The sequence below is a fragment of the Brachycentrus maculatus genome, unplaced genomic scaffold (genome assembly GCF_059751285.1).
Source record: "Brachycentrus maculatus isolate JH-2025_06_01 unplaced genomic scaffold, ASM5975128v1 h1tg000569l, whole genome shotgun sequence".
Taxonomy (NCBI): Eukaryota; Metazoa; Arthropoda; class Insecta; order Trichoptera; family Brachycentridae; genus Brachycentrus; species Brachycentrus maculatus.
This window is the reverse complement of record NW_028281310.1, coordinates 90,616-113,045: the sequence shown is the minus strand read 5'-3', so window position 1 is coordinate 113,045 and position 22,430 is coordinate 90,616. Positions and strand designations below refer to the sequence as shown.

Below are 22,430 nucleotides of genomic sequence, written 5' to 3'. Positions count from 1 at the left end.
GTCCTTGAAATTTCACTCTCAATTCTCCTCCGATTATCGACGCCAAAGAAGTTTCACTTATTTTTTTAAAAATAATTTCATAGTGCAACGGTTAGCATGCTGTATAATTCATGCATAACATTAAAAGGGTAAAAATATCTTGAGCTAAATTTAGCTGAGTGGGACCATCTGGACCTAAATTTGAAAGAAATTTTGAATTTAAAATGCTAAAAAATGCAATCGATACATCAAAAAGTAGTCTTAGAATGGCGAGAATGAGTTGAAACTTATTACAGCACTTTGAGTGTGTCCAAATACTTGTTCACAAAATCTGGATTATCTCCACTTGCAGGATTTACTTTCATATTATTTTTGACACTCATCAAAGATGAAGAAGAATATGGAAGTCTGGGCATTCAAAATTGGTTCACATATATAGAACTTCCAAGAATTTGCGTAGTGTGGTTGTAAATTAGTGGGCAAATAATAATAAAATAAACAATGTTAACAACATTTTGAGTGTGTGCAAATTCTTTACATCTCACCAATAGATGTCTCTAGTGAAGTTCTAGTGATTCAAGAACAATGTTTCTAATTTGATTCACATATTTGAATAACATAACTTCCAAGAATTTGAATAGTGTGGTTGTCAATAATGGGTAGAATTGGTGAATGTTACACGCGTGTAAAGAGATCACTTAAACCAGCCTATGACGGTCGTCAGCCCCGTAAATACCCAGACTTCCATATTCTTCTTCATCTTTGATGAGATGTCAAAAAAGAATATGAAAAGGATAGTGTTTTTAACTAGAATTTCACTAGAGACATCTATGATGAGATGAGAGAAGCTTGTTATTAGGCAGAAACAGGCTAAAAATGTCCGAATCCTGGATTATATTCACATTGGTAGTCGAGAAACGCTTGAAAATACCGTTTTTAATACCATTTTTATTTTAAGCTTACAATTTGACCGTTTGAACATTTTGAGTGCGTCCAAATACTTGTTCACATGAAACTTATTAATTTCGAATGGTAGAAAAGTAAAAGACAGAACATGGAAGATGAAGTATGTAGATGAAGTATGTAGTAAGCCAAAGAGTGGTAGAGAATGAATCGTTTGAAGTGAGCTGTGAAGAGTCGTTAGCCAGAAATGAGATCGAAGAGCCGGTTAAAGAGAGATGTGCTAGGGCTCCATGATCGCCAGTCGGCGTTCTTTGGACGAATGCTCCGGCCACAGTAGCAGCAGGAGTAGCGCGAGGGCCAGCAGTAGGGCGGGGGCCGGAGCCCCGCTGGCCGCCCAAGCCAGGAGCCCCAGGAGCCCCATCCCACCAGCTAAAGGCCAACTGAAGCACCCACAATGGTCTCATGAGCAATGGTCATATTACAGATGGAATAGACACCATTTTTTTCAACAACAACAAAAGTTGATGAAAAAGACATGATCTTAATGAAATCGTGATGAAAAATGATCAAAAATGACGTTTTTTCCAACAGCAAATGAAGTACTTTTAATGATTTCATGAGCAATGGTCATATTACAGATGGAAAAGATATGATTTTGATGAAATCGTGATGAAAAATGACGTTTTTTCAACAATAACTGAAGTACCCATAATGGTTTCATGAGCAATGGTCATATTACAGATGAAAAAGATATGATTTTGATAAAATATTGATGAAAAATGATCAAAAAGGACGATTTTCTTCAACAACTAAAACACCCACAATGATTTCATGAACAATTACATATTGCAGATGGAACACATATGATTTTGATGAAATCGTGATAAAAATTATGGAAAGTGATGATTTTATCGTATGTACGAGAATGCGCGGAAAAGTGATTTTTGGATTCTTGCCAGGATGGATTCATACAGGAGCTCTTGGGACTCAAGGGTTGTCAGGCAGTGATGATGATTGTGATATTATATGAGGAATGTTTGATGTCCATGTGAGTTATAATGGTGACAAAAAATACATGAACAGTGAATCGATTTGATGATAACATAAACAGCTATATATATATATATATATAGCTGTTTATGTTAATATATATATATATATATATATATATATATATATATATATATATATATATATATATATATATATATATATATATAATATATATATATGTATATAAATAGGTTTTTGTGAATAAAAGGGCAAATGGAAGTATGTAAATATTAAATAAGAATAATAAAACAGTATACTACAAATAGTCAATGATCACGTTTTTGTAAAAAAATGCATTTGGTCATTTTATTTTAAAATAACACCGATTTCTTAATTGTTGTACAATTTCAACTGATATATAATCTTTTGATAAAAATAAAAGTTTATTAAAAATATATTACACACATGCAATAGAGGACTTAAATAAGATTACCTAGAAATTTTAGAAATCAAAAAGGCAATTAAAAATAATTTACAAATAATATATACACAAGTAAACGATTTTTCTAAAAGTCCGTTATTAAATATGTTCCCAGTCCCTCAGCATCCCTGATCCCTTTTGCCTGTGGCTGCCAATCGACACAAATAATAATGTCACTTGAGATCTACCCAAGCTCTTTTGCCTAGCCGTCAAAATGTTTAGAATTTTGTATAGAAGATAGTGTTTTAGTATTAATCAGTCTTGATAAAGAAGCGGTTAGCTTCGAAGCCGGTTTCGAAACCGGCAGACATTATAATTAAGTTATAATAAAATAGTGATTTTAAAACAAAGTTGCATTTGAATTATGATTTCAACTTAACTTCAATTACAAACTCATATCACTTTGATATTAAGAACTGTTTATTAAAATGTTATTCTACTTTATCTCAAATTATTTTTTGACATCTCATCAAAGATGAAGAAGAATATAGAAGTCCATTCACGGGGCTGACGACCGTCATAGGCTGGTTTAAGTGATCACTTTGCACACGTGTAACATTCACCAATTCTACCCATTATTGACAACCACACTACGCAAATTCTCGGAAGTTCAATATATATGAACCAATTTAGAAACCTTGTTCTTGAATCACTAGAACTTCACTAGAGACATCTATTGGTGAGATGTAAAGAAGATTTTTATTAAGCAGAAATTCTTATATTAGTATGTGAGGTCCGAATCCTGGATTATAATCACACACATGAGAAACGCCAGAGAATACCATTTTCTTTTTTATTATTTAAGCTTATAATTTGACCAGATAATTTATTTACAACATTTTGAGTGTGTCCGAATACTTGTTCACAAAATCTGGATTATCTCCAATTACAGGAGTTATTTTAATATTTTTTTTTTGACATCTCACCAAAGATGAAGAAGAATGTGGAAGTCTGGGCACTTACGGGGCTGACGACCGTCATAGGCTGGTTTAAGTGATCACTTTACACACGTGTAACATTCACTAATTCTACCTTAAATCATATTAACTTGTGTGCGACCCATCATGACATATGGAATCGAAAGCCCAGCGGACACCGTAGTCACAAAAAACGCGCTAAGAGTGTCAGAAATGCTTCATCAAATGCTTCCTATCTTTAAAAAATAATAAAAAATTGTTATAAAATAATATTCATATATATATATATATATATATATATGTATATATATATCAATATATATTTATATATATATATATATATATATATATATATATATATATATATATATATATATATATATATATATATATATATATATATATATATATATATATATATATTTATTTATATATATATATATATATATATATATATATATATATATATATATATATATATATATATATATATATATATATATATATATATATATAAATATATATTGATATATATATATATATATATAAATATATATATATATATATATATATATATATATATATATATATATATATATATATATATATATATATATATATATATATATATATATATATATATATACACACACATTGAAAGCTGTCCCACCGCATGCCCAGATCTGATGCAGAAGCATCTAGGTTTCCTGACAGATCTGCTCTTGGAAACCCCTGCATTATTGTACATAACTATAAAGTGTTGACATTGCGAGGAATGACTTAGGGATGATATCTATCTAAGCTCTAGATAAAAATGAATAATAACCAAAAGGAAAAGGGTGAACACTGTGTATTGGTGTTCTGACCTGAGGCGTCGCTCTGCAGTTATGCGGGCGTCGTTGGCTTTCCTCGCCTCTAGCCTGAGAGATCCGACGTCGCTTTCCCTTGTAGACAGCTCATGCTTCAGATCTGGAAAAACATCACAATTCGACGCTAAAATATTAAAAAGGATGCAAGATGATTCAGTCGTATGGAGAGAGTCTACGTATCATGGTTAGAAGCTAAGACTGTATGCCAGGGTCAGGAGTGCAGAAGTCAGAAGGGGTGTGCAGCTGAGGCAGGTATAGTTAGGAAGATCAAGGGTCTATGAGATGGTGTAGCCACGTGGGGGGTATAGTTAGAGCAGTATATATGGGAGAGTAGGCCCGAGAGTCTACATAACATGTATGGCTAGAAGCTAGGACTGTATGCCAGGGTCAGGAGTGCAGAAGTCAGAAGGGGTGTGCGGCTGAGATAGGTAGATCTGTCTTTCACGGTTTCATGATAGTCTCAAACCCTTGAAGTGTGTCTTCACTCACCATCTATACTTCTGAGCAGTTGTTTGTCTCTCTTTTCCCGTTCTTCTTCTCCCTCCATCGTGCACTCGGCCTTCATCCTCTCTAAGCACTGTTCTTTGTCCGATTCAAACATCTCCCATTGCTTTTCTGTGAAAACACACAACGTGAACATTTTAAAATAATTGCACAAGGAATGTTGTTGGAGACAAAATTCTTCACATCAAATAGACACAACGATAACGAAACATTAACGAAGCCTTTGATTTTTAAATGGGGGCCACACATGACCCCTCAAGAGAGGGAGAGGAAGGTCCCTACATGATGGACAGAACATGTTAAGGTAGCAGCAGGCACCTCGGTAGTTTGAGCGCTTCGTGCAGTGCAGTCAAGGGATAACTGGAGAAGAGTCATTGCTTCCACAAGGGTCATAACCCTCAGTAATAAGGAGTAAGACGGAGAAGAAAGGAAATTAGTTCTGAAATTTGGTAGAAAGGATGTCCACAGTAATATTAAAAGTTGTTGGGTAATATATCCAAAATAAAACACGGTTTTTTGGATTGAATTCTACATTTATTTATGTATATCGTAGTCATACAAATCTCGACTTCGAACCTCCCAGATGAAGACTCTCCGATCCATAACCGGAAACACATTGCGAGACCGAGTAAGAAATACCGACATCCGGAGCATGTGTAAGACGGAGGATATCGTGAGGTGGGGACGACAACGAAGGCGATACTGGAAGGAACATATAAACATAATGTCAGAAGACAGACTTCCACGTATCGCCCTCCAAGGCAGCCCTGAAGGAGGCAGACCTCCGAAAAGATGGAAAGACAGCTGGGAGTAAGAGCAAAATGTAAAAAAAAAAAATAATGAAAAAACAGACAAATTATATAAAATATGTAGCTTAGTCAAACGAAAATTTTGGATAGAAACGATCGATGCGATTTATTTTTGTATGAAATGGTTTCGGGGTAGAAAAAAACGACACATCCGGGAAAACGATTATTCTATGATAGATAGAGGTTTCACTGTATATGTACTTTCTCAGCATGTCTTCTCCATGTTATAATGGATAAATGTAAACGTTGTGTTTCACTCTCTCTCGCTGCTCGCTGATAGTGTGTGAAGGAGACGTGTATTGATCAGTGCTTACTATTTGTTATTTTATTATTATTTTATGTTAAAGACTTTTTTTTTCTCTATAAGTGTATTCAATAGTGTATTTTTATATTAGATACTGTATATTTGTATTATATGTACTATCTTGAAGGCTTCAGCCGTTCAATAAATAAATAAATAAATGTAGAATTCAATCCAATAAACATTGTTTAATTTTGTATATATTACCCAACAATTCAATATGGAATTCTACCAACTGTCTGCGGTTACAATATATATTAAAAGTTGCATTAGTTAGTACCCATGTCTTGGCGATGTTGCTCCTTCATCTTCATGAGGGTTTCGGCGTGCTCAGACTGCAGCTGCCCCCTCACCAGCTCCAGGGTCGCTCGGGCAGAGCAGGCTTGGGCGCTCAGGGCGCCCTCTAGTTCCTTCACCTTCCGCTCCGACTCTGCCGTCAGGCGTTCTGGGGAACAAACAACGCACCAGTACATAACAAGCTTTTCTCTTTAAATTGATCAGAGTTAGACTTTAACCCTTTCCAGTCCATATTTTTTTTTAATTCCACCAGGTCCACAATAGATTAACAGCATTACAGGAATAAACAAAACATATAAGTTTTTTTATTAATAAAAATACACTTGTGCTTAAATTTATATTTTTGAATGTATACAATCTTGTCTCTTATTATTACATTTTACACTAAATACGGATGTATACTTATATCGCTCACTCCTTTCAAGAACGTCATAAATCAAAAATCGTCAATTTTCAGTTGTGCGTGTTATCGGAATGCCCAGAAAATGTACTATATCCCAGCAAAAGAGGCATATTTTTAACATAATATTTATCCGCTACATGGCAGAAAATTTTGTTTTTGCATTTTGAAGAAAAGGTATTGTTTAATTATTTTTTCAAATATGCTATATATTTTTCAAATGGAAAAAAACTTCAGGTTTTACCTAAAAAGATTTGTTGCTCAGTAAAAAGTTCAGTAAATGGCTTGATATTTATTTTTAATACATGGTATTATATTTTAAAACTTTTATATTTTAAAAACGTTCTCCTGAAAAATCAAGGTTTTTGATTTATGACGTTCTTGAATATGTTATTGTTCTCTGTTGGTTTTCCAAATAAAATTTTAAAAAATAAAAAAATTAAATTCGTTGAAGAAATTTTCTAACCAGTGTCTTCAGTATACTGTTCCTCCAACTTCTCAAGAGCTTCCGCGTGTTTCAGTTCTGCTTTATCCAGCATCCTTCTGATTTCCATGATCTTCCAGTCTGCCCTTCCTTCGGCTTTATCTAGATTCTCTGCGTACTGCGCTTCTTTCTTAGCTAGCAGATCTTTCAGTTCTTCAATCTAAAAAAATTGCATCAAAGTATCATATATAATATTTTGTATATTAACCCTCCCTTCCCGGTACCTTGTACACATTGCTTCTAATAACCATCACATCGCTCACTCCTTTCAACAACATCATAAATCAAAAATCGTCAATTTTCAGTTGTGCATGTTTTTGGAATAACCAGAAAATTTACCGCATCCCAGCAAAAGCGGTATATTTTTAACATATTTACCCGCTACAGGGAAGAAAATGTTGTTCTTGCATTTTGAAGAAAAGGTATTGTTTAATTATCTTTTTAAATGTACTAAATATTTTTCAAATGGAGAAAAAACCTTCATGTTTTACCTAAAATGATCTGTTGCACAGTAAAAAGTTCTATGGAAACTAACCACTCATTTGACTCTCATACTCTTAAATTATTACACTCTGTTACAAATAAAGGTCAAGTCATGAATAATTTAGAAAACTTAGAAATACATCAAAATTTAAATTCAGATAAAACAATAATTAATAATATACTGTTTCAAAATACGTCACCATTATTATCTATGTTTCCTTTTACAAAAAATGTTGTTCCTTAACCCCCCTCCCTGTATTTATTAACCTATATATACACCTAAATATATTTTTATTCGCTAGTTCTAATTTGTACCAGAAGATGAAAACAATTGTCGTTTTCGAAACTAGTCGTAAATAAAAATAAAACTCAATTAAGTGGATTATTCAAGTGTTTAATTTTTATTAAAATAAGTAAAAATTTCTATAAGTGGCTTGATATTTATTTTTAATACATTATGTTATTTTTTTATACTTAAAAAACGATCTCCTGCAAATCAAGGTTTTTGATTTATGACGTTCTTGAAAGGAGTGAGGCGATATGACATCTCTACTCAAACGATCCTTCAGTTTCTCCGTTACAGATGCCAGATTTTACTCTTAGGTAGTATTTTTAGTTTTATACACATTTTTGGAATTGGACATAGTATTTTATAAAAAAGAAGAATGAAAATATGTATAGATTCGAGCGTCGTTAACGTTCGTTACGGTTCGCCGTTCGTTCGGTTGCTAGAATATTTCGCAATTTGAACTATGACCCTCTGCGCCCGCCAGGGCTGGACGGAGTGTACGCGGGGAATGTTGACGCTATACCCTTATGGGAGCGATATGGGGAATTTCGAACACCCTGTTTGATGCTTAGAAATACCTTTTTGTACGTATCCTTCAGCAGCTTCTCATGCAGCGAGCATTCCTCCAACCTTCTCTGCTGGCGTCCTTCCTGCTCGGCCCTCCTCGCTTCCTCTGCGAGCCTGGCCACCAAGCGTTGCTCCTTATCGTCCAACTCCTGAAGAGATGAATAAACATGTCTGTACCATCATCAACTCTTTCCACTATGACCATTTTTTCTCATAACTGATCAGCTCGGCTGTCCAAACTCAAAACACAGTAAGGGATATTTTTTCAAAACACATCAAGGGATCAAAGTAGACTGAGTGCAGTCGAAATGCGATCTCTCAGAAGAATGCGTGACAAAACGATGTACGATAGATGTGCGAATAGTGAAATAAGAAAGGAATGCAAAGCTGAGATAAGCATTATCATTAACATGAATACACTAATAGAAAACCAAAAAGTCTTAAACATAAAATAATAATAAAATAACATATAGTAAGCACTGGTTATGTCTTTGACACCATCGAAACCTATCAGCGGAAGCTAAACTAGAAGTGCACAACGGAGTCCTGGTTCCAACTCTAATGTATGGAAGTGAAACATGGAGTTGGCAAAAGAAGGATGAAAGTAGACTGAACGCAGTCGAAATGCCATCTCTCAGAAGAATGTGCGACAAAACGATGTATGATAGATGTGCGAATAGTGAAATAAGGAAGGAATGCAAAGCTAAGACAAGCATTATCGATAAAATTAAGAAAGGCGTGTTGAGATGGTTTGGACATGTAGAACGAATGAGTGAGGAAAGAACGGTAAAACAAATTTATGAGGCGAATGTAAGTGGAAAAAGGAGCAGAGGAAGACCGAGAAAAACATGGCACGATCAGGTATGCCAAATACTTGAAAGTAGTCAAGTTAGTCGGCGGGTATGTATGAGGAGATGCATGAACGTGGAAGAGGCGAAGAACTTTTGCAAAGACAGAGTGGTGTGGCGTTCTATTCTCTCTGCCTACCCCTGCGGGGAAGCGGCGTGATGGTTAGTTAGTTAGTTTTTGGATAATTTTTTTTAGTACTTTTTTCTTTGCATTTTTGGTCTAGGTAGATTCTACTTAATCCAAAAATGCAAAAAAAAACGTACTGCAAAAAATGTCTCTTACTGTCTTTTAAGTTTGGACGGCCGAACTACTCTGATCAAAAAATGTGACGTTATTCTACCATGAAAATAAATATTTTGTTTCCCTAATTTTTGGACACTCTGTTTGGCAATTCGTATGGCCATGTTAATTAAGACCAACTGTATTTATCTGAAATATTTTTTGGTAGAATATACTTGGGTGATAGAGAAATCAGTGATTAAAGTTATACCTGCGCCGGGCCAGACATTGCGGCCCACGGAGCTGCCTACTAGAATCGTACGGGCCAGAATGTCTGGCCTGCAGAGTGGTAAGAGTTGAGGTATGAAATACAAGGATTTAACACTGGCCTTATCATTTTTGATGACCACAAAGCTAGCAATGCTTTTAACATACAAAATAGACGAGGATTGGTGTCGGAAGGTATTTGATACCTTGGCCTTTTTTTATGTGCAAAAGAAGGTATTCAGTTGACAAAATTGATGAGGCAATAGGGCATAAAGATCTGTTGGATTTAGTGGTGTCTTATTTAGAATATATGACAAAACGAATAAGACTAGTTAATGAGCTATGTGACGAATCTTGATATTGAATCCATTGTGTCTTTTGTATTCTTGCATCTTTTGTATTGTTTTTAGGTATCAACCTAAATCATTTATCATGAACTATACATAACTAACTAACTAACTAACCATCACGCCGCTTCCCCGCAGGGGTAGGCAGAGAGAAGTCCTTGCAAACATTCTTCGCCTCTTCCACGTTCATGCATCTCATCATACATACCCGCCGATTGTTACGACTCCTAACCTGACCACATTCAAGTATTTGGCATACCTGATCGTGCCATGTTTTTCTCGGTCTTCCTCTGCTTCTTTTCCCGCTAACATTCGCCTCATAAATTTGTTTTACCGTTCTTTCGTCACTCATTCGTTCCACATGTCCAAACCATCTCAACACACCTTTCTTAATTTGATGGATAATGCTTATCTCAGCTTTGCATTCCTTCCTTATTTCACTATTCGCACATCTATCATACATCGTTTTGTCGCACATTCTTCTGAGAGATCGCATTTCGACTGCATTCAGTCTACTTTCATCCTTCTTTTGCCAACTCCATGTTTCACTTCCATACATTAGAGTTGGAACCGGGACTCCGTTGTGCACTGCCAGTTTAGCTTCCGCTGATAGGTTTTTATTTGCTATAACTGATTTTTGATGATGATGATAATATAACTGACTTTTATTTGCTGAACTATACATTCTCTATCAGTTTTAAGAAATATCAACTAAATATGCTATAATTCCTTGTACATCATACATCCTTGGCAAGGAGAATTTTCTAAGACAACTAATAGATAATGATTAAAGAAAACACTTGTTTTCATACCACTTGTGTTTTATTAAAGACTACTAGTTTCAGAAGCTAAACTTCCATCATTCAGGTCTGAATAATATATATACAAAACCCTTACCGCACCCCAATGGTGCATAGGGCACTGCTTCATATAAACGCAGTGTTATCTCGATCGTTTACACATGAAGGAAAGGTGATCAGCCCTCCACTTCAGGTACCAGTCCAGTGTAATACTGAATAAATATTAGAGTGAAAAAATCACTTATATTTATTAAACCCCCCTGGGAATCGAGCCCGGGACCTCCAGAACGGTAGCCGAGCATGCTGACCATTACACTACGGAGGTGGACGTAATAATAACAGGTCTTAATAATAACAGTTATTATTCAGACCCGAATGATGGAAGTTTAGCTTCTGAAACTAGTAGTCTTTAATAAAACTCAAGTGGTACAAAAACAAGTGTTTTCTTTGATCATTGTAACATGTCTTACCACAAAGTTAATTCTGAAACAATTAATTAAATAACTAATAGATATTTTATTAAGATATGTACTTTCGCGTGTTGTTGCTTTATGGCTTGCATGGCGTCCTTCTCCATGACGAGCAAGGTCCTCAGCCTCCTGGCTTCCTGCTCCAGGGTGTCCTTGGCTGCCTCCAGAACCCCAGACTGCTGTGCTTGCTGTCTCATGGTCCTCTGCTGCTCCAAGGAGGTAGCCCTCAGGGCGGCCATCTCGGACCGTAGCTGGAACATTAAAATCAATCAAGCTGCTTGCCACTTCTAAAAGCTATGCGGAGAGAATAGAATACCACGCCAATTTGTGTTTGCAAACCATCTTTGCCTTTAAAACATGCAACTCCTCATACATATTTTCTGATTATTCTGACACCTGACCTGATAACGCCTAAGTATTCGTAATACTCAGCTCCTATTTTCAACTAAATTCGCCTCATAAATGAAGAGATTCATAAACGTGAAAAAAAGCGGTCCTACCGCATTCTCAGATCTGGTTGCGCTCCTCAGGAGAAGCTGGACTGTTGGCTGTCTTCAATAGGCCTTCCATTCCACTAGAAGAGGGTTCGGCGTTTTGTGTCCTAATTTGGGACTAGTAGTTAGTTTGTTCAGTTAGTCAGCTAGATTTAAAAGATATGTATGAGGAGATTCATGAACGTGGAAGAGGCGAAGACCGCTTGCAAAGGGGCGTTGTTTTCCATTCTATTAAAAGAGGGTTCGGCATTTTGTGTCCTAATTTGGGACTAGTAGTTAGTTAGTTCAGTTAGTCAGCTAGATTTAAAAGATATGTATGAGGAGATACATGAACGTGGAAGAGGCGAAGACCGCTTGCAAAGGGGCGTTGTTTTCTATTCTACTAGAAGAGGGTTTGGCATTTTGTGTCCTAATTTGGTCCATGCTACCAAAATCCTTCAGTAAGTACGATACCAAAAGTGGAATGGATTAGTTAGTTAGTTAGTTCAGTTTGTCAACTAGATGTTAAAGATATGTATGAGGAGATTCATGAACGTGGAGGAGGCGACGATAGTTCTCCTACCTCCCCGACTTGGCGGTCGGCCGCCTCGCAGCGCTGGTCGGCCGCCTGCTGCAGCTCGGCCAGGCGAGCCTCGGCGCGCCGGCAGCGCTCGGCGGCGGCGCGCTGCACGTCGCGCAGCTTCCACTCGCAGTCGGCCAGCAGCAGCTCCTCGTGCTCGGCGCCCTGCGACCGCAGCCGCTCGAACTCCGCCTTCCAGGCGCGCTCCCTGCCGGCCGCCTCGGCCTGGAACCGCGCAGCGCTCTGCGGACATAACGAGGATTATGACATGACACTGCATCGTTTATAGGTGAAAGGTGATCAGCCTTAAAAAATCATTGCACTACATATTATTTATGTAGTCTAAAGGTGATCACGGGTTATCAGCCCTTCTCAAAATGAACCATAAAGTCTCTGCGGAAAAAATCGAGAAAATTTTCCATTTCAATTACCTTTTGGTTGATATTATTTTTTGACATCTCATCAAAGATGAAGAAGAATACGGAAGTCTGGGCATTTACGGGGCTGACGACCGTCATAGGCTGATTTAGGTGATCACTTTACAAACGTGTAACACTCACCAATTCTACTCATTATTGACAGCCACAGTACTCAAATTCTTGGAATTTCTATACATATGAAACAATTTTGAATCATTGTTCTTGAATCACTAGAACTTCACTAGAGACATCTTTTGGTGAGATATAAAGAAGCTTTTTATCAAGCTGAAATTCTTATAGTATTCTTCTTCATCTTTGATGAGATGTCAAAATTATAATATGAAAATAACTCCTGTAATTGGCGATAATCCAGATTTTGTGTACAAGTATTTGGACACACTCAAAATGTTGTACCATTGGTTAGTTCGCGGCTGGACCGGGATGGGAGGAGTCGTTGAATAGTGATCGCTTGGGGGGATCTAAAAAGGAACCTGTAGCAGAGAAGATTGGATGGTTCGAGTCGGAATGGAATCCTCACCTCTTCATTGGCCTTCTTCTCAGTATCTCGTTCTTTCCTCAGCGTTTCTGCCAAGTCCTTGAGTTGTATCGTCTCCGGCAGGAGCTGGTCCAGCTTCTTCTGCAATCTGATCACATCTTCAGCGAGAATGTCGGACCGCTTTTCAGCCTTGCGAATCTCATCTGCGGGTGTTTATAAATTTTATAACTATCATAGACGAATAGTATAAAAAATAATGAGTTAGAGACAAAATGAAGATATGATTTTATAACATCTCATCAAAGATGAAGAAGGATATGGAAGTCTGGACATTTACGGGGCTGACGACCGCCAAAGGCTATTTCAGTGATCACTTTACACACGTATAACATTCACCAATTCTACCCATTATTGACAAGAACACTATTCAAATTCTTGGAAGTTCTATATATATGAATCAATTCTGAAACATTATTCTTGAAACACTAGAACTTCACTAGAGACATCTATTGGTGATGTGTAAAGAAGCTTTTTATTAAGCAGAAACTCTTATATTAGTATGTGAGGTAAGAAGAATATGGAAGTCTGGGCATTTACGGCGCTGACGACCGTCATAGGCTATTTCAGTGATCACTTAACACACGTGTAACATTCACCAATTCTACCCATTATTCTACCAATTCTTCATCTTTGATGAGATGTCAAAAAATAATATGAAAATAACTCTTGTGATTGGAGATAATCCAGATTTTGTGAACAAGTATTTGGACACACTCAAAATGTTGTAAATAAATTATCTGGTCAAATTATAAGCTTAATAATAAAAATGAAAATGTTATTTTCTGGCGTTTCTCATGTGTGTGATTATTATCCAGGATTCGGACCTCACATACTAATATAAGAGTGTCTGCTTAGTAAAAAGCTTCTTTACATCTCACCAATAGATGTCTCTAGTGAAGTTCTAGTGTTTCAAGAACAAGGTTTCTAAATTGGTTCATATATATAGAACTTCCAAGAATTTGAGTAGTGTGGTTGTCAATGATGGGTAGAATTGGTGAATGTTACACGTTTGTAAAGTGATCACCTAAATCAGCCTATGACGGTCGTCAGCCCCGTAAATGCCCAGATTTCCATATTCTTCTTCATCTTTGATGAGATGTTAAAAAGTAATATTGTTTAACTCCATATATTATAAATTATTTGTCATTATTTGATCAGTACGTGTTTATTTTTTTAAATAAAGGAACCAACTGTAAGTACATACTTTAATTTTTACTCTGGGGACCAAATCCACATAACATCGGCAACACGCCCCAATAAAACCAGCCGGAATTAACATAGCAACTAGCTATAAAACGTTGCCAAAATTGCTAAGTTCAAGTTACCTGCTCTGTTTTCAAGTTGCTCCAGCAGATGACAGTTTCTCGATCTAGTAGCTGTTAGATCACCCTCTACATGTCGCAACTTCTGTCGCACGAGTTCGGCTTCCTTCCTTGCGTTGCAAACTTCACTTTGGACTCCTAAAACAAATAAAAAATGTCATTTAGTTAATTGTATTTAAAAAAATGTGTTTAAATTAAAGGCTGCCACTCCAGCAGCGCCCCAGTGCTGCAGCGGAGCCAGGATATACGCGGAGTTGCCGAGCCAGGATATACACCTTCTTCCTACGCTGCGTTTACCTTCCACGCCGCCTTGTAATATAATACCTATTACTCGCTATTTCTCTTCCCTCATACAACGGCCCGAGTACTCCACGCTGAAGTTTGGCAATCATCGTGTCAGTCTGCAGCCGCTCTGAGCAGCGCCCCAGTGCTGCAGCGGAGCCAGGATATACGCGGAGTTGCCGAGCCAGGATATACGCCTTCTTCCTACGCTGCGTTTACCTTCCACGCCACCTTGTGATATAATACCTATTACTCGCTATTTCTCTCCCCTCATACAACGGCCCGAGTACTCCACGCTGAAGGTTGGCAATCATCGTGTCAGTCTGCAGCCGCTCTGAGCAGCGCCCCAGTGCTGCAGCGGAGCCAGGATATACGCGGAGTTGCCGAGCCAGGATATATGCCTTCTTCCTACGCTGCGTTTACCTTCCACGCCGCCTTGTAATATAATACCTATTACTCGCTATTTCTCTCCCCTCATACAACGGCCCGAGTACTCCACGCTGAAGGTTGGCAATCATCGTGTCAGTCTGCAGCCACTCTGAGCAGCGCCCCAGTGCTGCAGCGGAGCCAGGATATACGCGGAGTTGCCGAGCCAGGATATACGCCTTCTTTCTACGCTGCGTTTACCTTCCACGCCGCTTTGCAATATAATACCTATTACTCGCTATTTCTCTCCCCTCATACAACGGCCCGAGCACTCCACGCTGAAGGTTGGCAATCATCGTGTCACTCTTTAACCAAATTAAGCACCATAAAAAAATATTCACTAAATAATTTCTAAACAAATTTGTTTTTAGTATATTTCGTGCTTTATAGAAGCATTAAATATCGTTCATCTCGAATTTGTTTCATCTTAAAGTCAGCGTGGAAAACGACTTAACGTAATTTTCTAGTGAAATGTCATCTCACACTGTGAATGAGTCTCGCACGGAATGCGTCAGAAGGCTATTTTCGTTTGTTAAATAACTTGTTTTTCTTAATTTCTTTGACGCACTTGACTGCTAAATTAACTCATGGCATTCTCAAGCGTTGTTTTACGAATTTATTTTTCTAGCTTATTTATTCGCGAGTGTTTATTTATTTTATTTTCTTTTATGTACAATATATAACAATTTACATCATATCACATCAAAAGTGTACAATTCCCAAAAATATTAGAAATTGTTTTAATATGCGAAAACGTTTGAAACTAACTAACTAACCATCACGCCGCTTCACCAGGGGTAGGCAGAGAGAAAAGAGCGCCACACCACTCTGTCCTTGCAAACATTCTTCGCCTCTTCCACGTTCATGCATCTCCTCATACATACCCGCCGATTGTTACGACTCCTAACCTGACCACTTTCAAGTATTTGGCATACCTGATCGTGCCATGTTTTTCTCGGTCTTCCTCTGCTTCTTTTCCCACTAACATTCCCCTCATAAATTTGTTTTACCGTTCTTTCCTCACTCATTCGTTCTACATGTCCAAACCATCTCAACACACCTTTCTTAATTTTATCGATAATGCTTATCTCAGCTTTGCATTCCTTCCTTATTTCACTATTCGCACATCTATCATACATCGTTTTGACGCACATTCTTCTGAGAGATCGCATTTCGACTGCATTCAGTCTACTTTCATCCTTCTTTTGCCAACTCCATGTTTCACTTTCATACATTAGAGTTGGAACCAGGACTCCGTTGTGCACTGCCAGTTTAGCTTCCGCTGGTTTTTATTTGCTATAACTGATTTCAGTGCACCATTCACTTTGTTCCCGGCATTCACTCTCCTTTCTATGTCTTTATCAATCTTTCCATTCCTAGAAAACATACTACCCAAATACACGAAATCATCTACCTGTTCCAAAATCTCTCCGTTTACCAATATTTCACATTCAGATCTGCATTCTTCTCTTTCAAAAACCATAATCTTGGATTTGCTAACATTCATCAATAAATCACTTTCCTTGCACACATTATACACTTTTGTCACGAAAACGTTTGGCATCAATATAATAACATTTTGAGTGTGTCCAAATACTTGTTCACAAAATCTGGATTATCTCCAATTACAGGAGTTATTTTCATATTATTTTTTGACATTTCATCAAAGATGAAGAAGAATATGGAAATCTGGGCATTTACGGGGCTTACGACCGTCATAGGCTGGTTTGAGTGATCACTTTACACACGTGTAACATTCACCAATTCTACCCATTATTGACAACCACACTACTCAAATTCTTCGAAGTTCTATATATATGAACCAATTTAGAAACTTTGTTCTTGAATCACTAGAACTTCACTAGAGACATCTATTGGTGAGATGTAAAGAAGCTTTTTTATTAAGCAGAAACTCTTATATTAGTATGTGAGATCCGAATCCCGGATTATAATCACACACATGAGAAACGCCAGAAAATACCATTTTCATTTTTATTATTAAGCTTATAATTTGACCAGATAATTTATTTACAACATTTTGAGTGTGTCCAAATACTTGTTCACAAAATCTGGATTATCTCCAATTACAGGAGTTATTTTCATATTATTTTTTGACATTTCATCAAAGATGAAGAAGAATATGGAAATCTGGGCATTTACGGGCATTTATTTCCATATTCTTCTTCATCTTTGATGAAATGTCAAAAAATAATATGAAAATAACTCCTGTAATTGGAGATAATCCAGATTTTGTGAACAAGTATTTGGACACACTCAAAATGTTGTAAATAAATTATCTGGTCAAATTATAAGCTTAATAATAAAAATGAAAATGGTATTTTCTGGCGTTTCTCATGTGTGTGATTATAATCCGGGATTCGGATCTCACATACTAATATAAGAGTTTCTGCTTAATAAAAAAGCTTCTTTACATCTCACCAATAGATGTCTCTAGTGAAGTTCTAGTGATTCAAGAACAAAGTTTCTAAATTGGTTCATATATATAGAACTTCGAAGAATTTGAGTAGTGTGGTTGTCAATAATGGGTAGAATTGGTGAATGTTACACGTGTGTAAAGTGATCACTCAAACCAGCCTATGACGGTCGTAAGCCCCGTAAATGCCCAGATTTCCATATTCTTCTTCATCTTTGATGAAATGTCAAAAAATAATATCAATATAATACAATATTCTAAATATTTAAATGTAATCAAATTGTAACTTTGTTTTAAAATCACTATAATTATTTTATTTTAACTTAATTATAATGTCTACTGGTTTCGAAGCTAACCGCTTCTTTATCAAGACTGATCAATCAGTCTTGATAAAGAAGCGGTTAGCTTCGAATCCGGTAGACATTATAATTAAGTTATAATAAAATATTTACAGTGATTTTAAAACAATGTTATATTTAAATTATAAAATGGAAAATCACAAAGTTAGTGCTTTAAATACAAATTATAGAATGTTTAAATATTAACAAAAAAGAGTATTTCAACAAGTGTGATTTCAGTGTAATGGTCAGCACGCTAGGCTACCATGCTGTAGGTCCCAGGTTCGATTCACTAGAGGATCGAAATAATTATTAGTGATTTTTCAGTCTAATATTTATTTAATATGACCCTGGACTGGTACTTGAAGCGGAAGGCTGATCACCTTTCATTCATCACCAGTGCTTACTATTTGTTCTTTTATTATTATTTTATGTTTTAGACTTTTTGTTTCTCTATTAGTGTATTGATTAGTGTATTTTTATATTAGATATTGTATATATGTATTATATTAAAGGCTTTAGCCACTCAATAAATAAATGAATTTCAAAAAATCTATTGTTTGAATAAACAAACTTTGAAGTTTGTTTTTGAAATACTTAATCGTCCCAAGTTTTCCTCCGTGTTCCTGTTCTAATATAACCAAATATATACTACACTAATAAAGCCTTTTGGCCTATAGGGATTCGAACCCAGGACATCTAGTACGCCGGTCAGGCTTGCTGACACCGCGCTGCGAAGTCAGCGACAACTCGATACGAGTGTATGGGAGAGTTCTCAGATGCGTGAGCTGACAGCAAATGGCTCGGATAATTTTAAAATCAGCAGGAATATAATAGTCAGGCGGGAGATGAATGTATTTTCCCACTCGCGATATAATTAGTTTGGTTTGGAGGTCAAGTTGGCGAATTGTGGCAAAGATGTCCTTGAAGTGTGAAGAAAACAGAAAGAGTAATATCAGAGCTCAAATAACTCTAAAATTTAACTATATTTATTTATTGAACGGCTTTTAAGCCGCGGAATCGGAGAGAACATGGCATAGTTTGCATTATGTACAAATACTGCGAATACAGACTTTTGCCTAGTACCTCTTGGACGCACGCTAAGCTTAATTTGATTTAGGAGATCAGGGCTAGTAAGAATTTTATATAACAGGACCAGATCAGTAATTACCCTTCTATCACTAAGATTTATTAATTTTAGCCTTTAACATAATACATACAGCATCTAATATAAAAAATACACTAGTGAATACTCTCTCTCTCTCTCTCTCTCACACCCTTATCCGCACATAATGGTGCATAGGGCACTACATCGTATGGAAGTAGTGTAATCTTGATCGTTAAAATACTCGAAGGAAAAGTGATCAGCCTTCCGCTTCCGCTTCCAGTCCAGGGTCATATTTAATAAATATTAGACTGAAAAATCACTAATATTTATTTTGACCCTCTAGGGAATCGAACCTGGGACCTCCAGCATGGTAGCCTTGAGTGCTGACCATTACACTCATAGAGAAACAAACAGTCTTAAGCATAGAATAATAATAAAATAACAATTAGTAAGCACTGGTAAATACACGTCTCCTTCACACACTAGCAGCGAGCAGCGAGAGAGTGAAACACAACGTTTAAATTTATCCATTATAACATGGAGAAGAAATGCTGAGAGAGTACAGACTTTGAGGTGGATAACAATATATTAAATAAATCAATACTTTTAAAAGCATTGGTTAACATGTGAAGCCGCGGAATGGGAGAGAACATGGCATAGTTTGCATTATGTACAAATACTGGGAATACAGATTTTTGCCTAGTACCTCTTGGACGCACGCTAAGCTTTATTTGATTTAGGAGATCAGGGCTAGTAAGAATTTTATATAACAGGACCAGATCAGTAATTACCCTTCTATCACTAAGATTTATTAATTTTAGCCTATAACGTAATACATACAGCATCTAATATATAAAAAATACACTAGTGAATACTCTCTCTCTCTCTCTCTCTCTCTCACCCTTATCCGCATATAATCGTGCATAGGGCACTACATCGTATAGAAGCATTGTAATCTTGATCGTTAAAATACACGAAGGAAAGGTGATCAGCTTTCCGCTTCAGGTACCAGTCCAGAGTCATATTAAATAAATATTAGACTGAAAAATCACTAAAATTTATTTTGACCCTCTAGTGAATCGAACCTAGGACCTACAGCACGGTAGCCTAGCGTGCTGACCATTACACTACGGAGGCGGACACACTAATAGAGAAACAAAAAGTCTTAAACATGGAATAATAATAAAATAGCAATTAGTAAGCACTGGTAAATACACGTCTCCTTCACACACCATCAGCGAGCAGCGAGAGAGAGTGAAACACAACGTTTAAATTTATCCATTATAACATGGAGAAAAAATGCTGAGAGAGTACAGACTTCAAGGCAGATAACAATATATTAAATAAATCTATACTTTCAAAAGCATTGGCTAACATGTGAAGCCGCGGAATGGGAGAGAACATGGCATAGTTTGCATTATGTACAAATGCTGGGAATACAGATTTTTGCCTAGTACCTCTTGGACGCACGCTAAGCTTTATTTGATTTAGGAGATCAGGGCTGGTAAGAAATTTATATAACAGGACCAAATCAGTAATTACCCTTCTATCCCTAAGATTTATTAATTTTAGCCTCTTCATTTTGCAATTATAATCTAACTCAACAATGGGTATATTTAGTTCAAAATTATTGTATCGAAGGAACTTGTGTTGTTCTCTCTCTACACTGTGTGTATATCTACATATCGTAGTCATACAGGAGAAAGTGACCAAGTGCATTTTTTGCCAAAACGTGATCATTGAATATTTGATATCTTACTAGCTTAATATTGCCATGAAAAAAATCCCAAAGGATTTTTAACTTGGAAGTATGGTATACTGATTTGTTAAAAATGACCAACAGCGCTGGTGTTTATTTTCTTGCCAAGCAAAAGTGACTTAAATGACCCTCCTGAACATTTTACGTTTTGGTAGTTGGTCACTTTCTCCTGTACGACAACGATATATCAGCACGTTAATCTTTTGTATGCTAGCGACATGTTATTTATTACTTTACAACATTTTGAAAGTGTCCAAATACTTGTTCACACAATCTGGATTATCTCCAATTACAGGAGTCATCATCATCTTTTGAGATGTCAAAAAATAATATGAGAATAACTCCTGTAATCGGAGATAATCCAGATTTTGTGAACAAGTATTTGGACACTCAAAACGTTTTTCATTTCCCTCTAATAAAGGTGATATTACCATAATCAGAGAGCGAGACAATTAGACTAGTTGATTTTCATTTGATCCGATTTCCAGCTTTTTGCTTATCGGATGGCTGCCGTCAGTCGGCGCTTGAACGCGCGTTGGAAAGGAAATTTCTTCTATGACTCAGCTGACGGCACATGCTGCGTACTACGATTTCCATACAAATTATGAACTGTTGCGTGTAATTTTTTAACCCATCCGCAAATCAGTTTTTTTCAAAACATGTATATAAAGACAATAATTGAATGTATCCCCGCAAGTAAGAAAGTTGCCCCGCCCGGAGGGGAGGTGATATGGTTTGTCAAACAATGAGGAGCTAATATTTTGCACCTGATAAAACGAGAACAAACATGTAAATAATCTTTAAATTCAGAAAAAGGTAGCACGCACTACAGATTGGTTTTTGTGGTTTTAAATCAGTCCGACCAATGATAACGCTCTCGTGTTTGAAGCGTGAAAGGCGTTCAAATTCAACCGAGTTATAAAAATAATCTCATACAATTATAACTTTTACTGTTTTACCAATGAATATGGTACATATAACTATTATGCACGTATTTTATCGTGTGTCTAGATCAGAAATGTGATAAATTAATAAGAAAACTTGAACAAATAACTCAATAAAACATTAGTCCTGGGATGTAAAGTTTTGATTTCTAACTGATTTTAATTAATATTACAATCAAAATGATAATTTTATCCTTACAGGGACATCTTTGGTCAAGTCGCCCACTCCTTTAAAGAACGTCATAAATCAAAAATCGTCAATTTTCAGTTGTGCATGTTTTCGGAATGTCCAGAAAATGTACTATATCCTAGCAAAAGAGGCACATTTGTAACTTAATATTTACCCGCTACAGGGCAGAAAGTGTTGTATTTGCATTACGAAGAAAATGTATTGTTTAATTATTTTTAATAAGTATATGGTAATTATTATTCAAAAGGAGAAAAAACCTTCAGGTTTTACCTAAAAAGATTTGTTGCACAGTAAAAAGTTGAAAAAGTGGCTATATATTGATTTTTAATACATTGTGTTATATTTTGAAACTTTAAAAACGTTCTCCTGAA

At 36.3% G+C, this 22,430-nt stretch overlaps 1 protein-coding gene across 9 annotated transcripts in view; it reads right to left on the bottom strand.

Annotated features, from left to right (window-relative positions):
• Window positions 1-22,430, bottom strand: part of LOC148301369 (uncharacterized) — a 52,315-nt gene that overhangs the window by 13,764 nt on the left and 16,121 nt on the right. For all 9 annotated transcript variants that reach the window (XM_088273372.1, XM_088273371.1, XM_088273374.1 and 6 more), the window contains exons 4-12: window positions 14,582-14,716; window positions 13,239-13,399; window positions 12,285-12,524; window positions 11,291-11,479; window positions 8,288-8,425; window positions 6,920-7,097; window positions 6,037-6,201; window positions 4,632-4,757; window positions 4,140-4,242 (exon numbers count right to left, since the gene is read on the bottom strand). In XM_088273372.1, coding sequence (XP_088129498.1) covers window positions 4,140-4,242; window positions 4,632-4,757; window positions 6,037-6,201; window positions 6,920-7,097; window positions 8,288-8,425; window positions 11,291-11,479; window positions 12,285-12,524; window positions 13,239-13,399; window positions 14,582-14,716 — 1,435 coding nt within the window. The remainder of the gene's footprint in view (window positions 1-4,139; window positions 4,243-4,631; window positions 4,758-6,036; window positions 6,202-6,919; window positions 7,098-8,287; window positions 8,426-11,290; window positions 11,480-12,284; window positions 12,525-13,238; window positions 13,400-14,581; window positions 14,717-22,430) is intronic.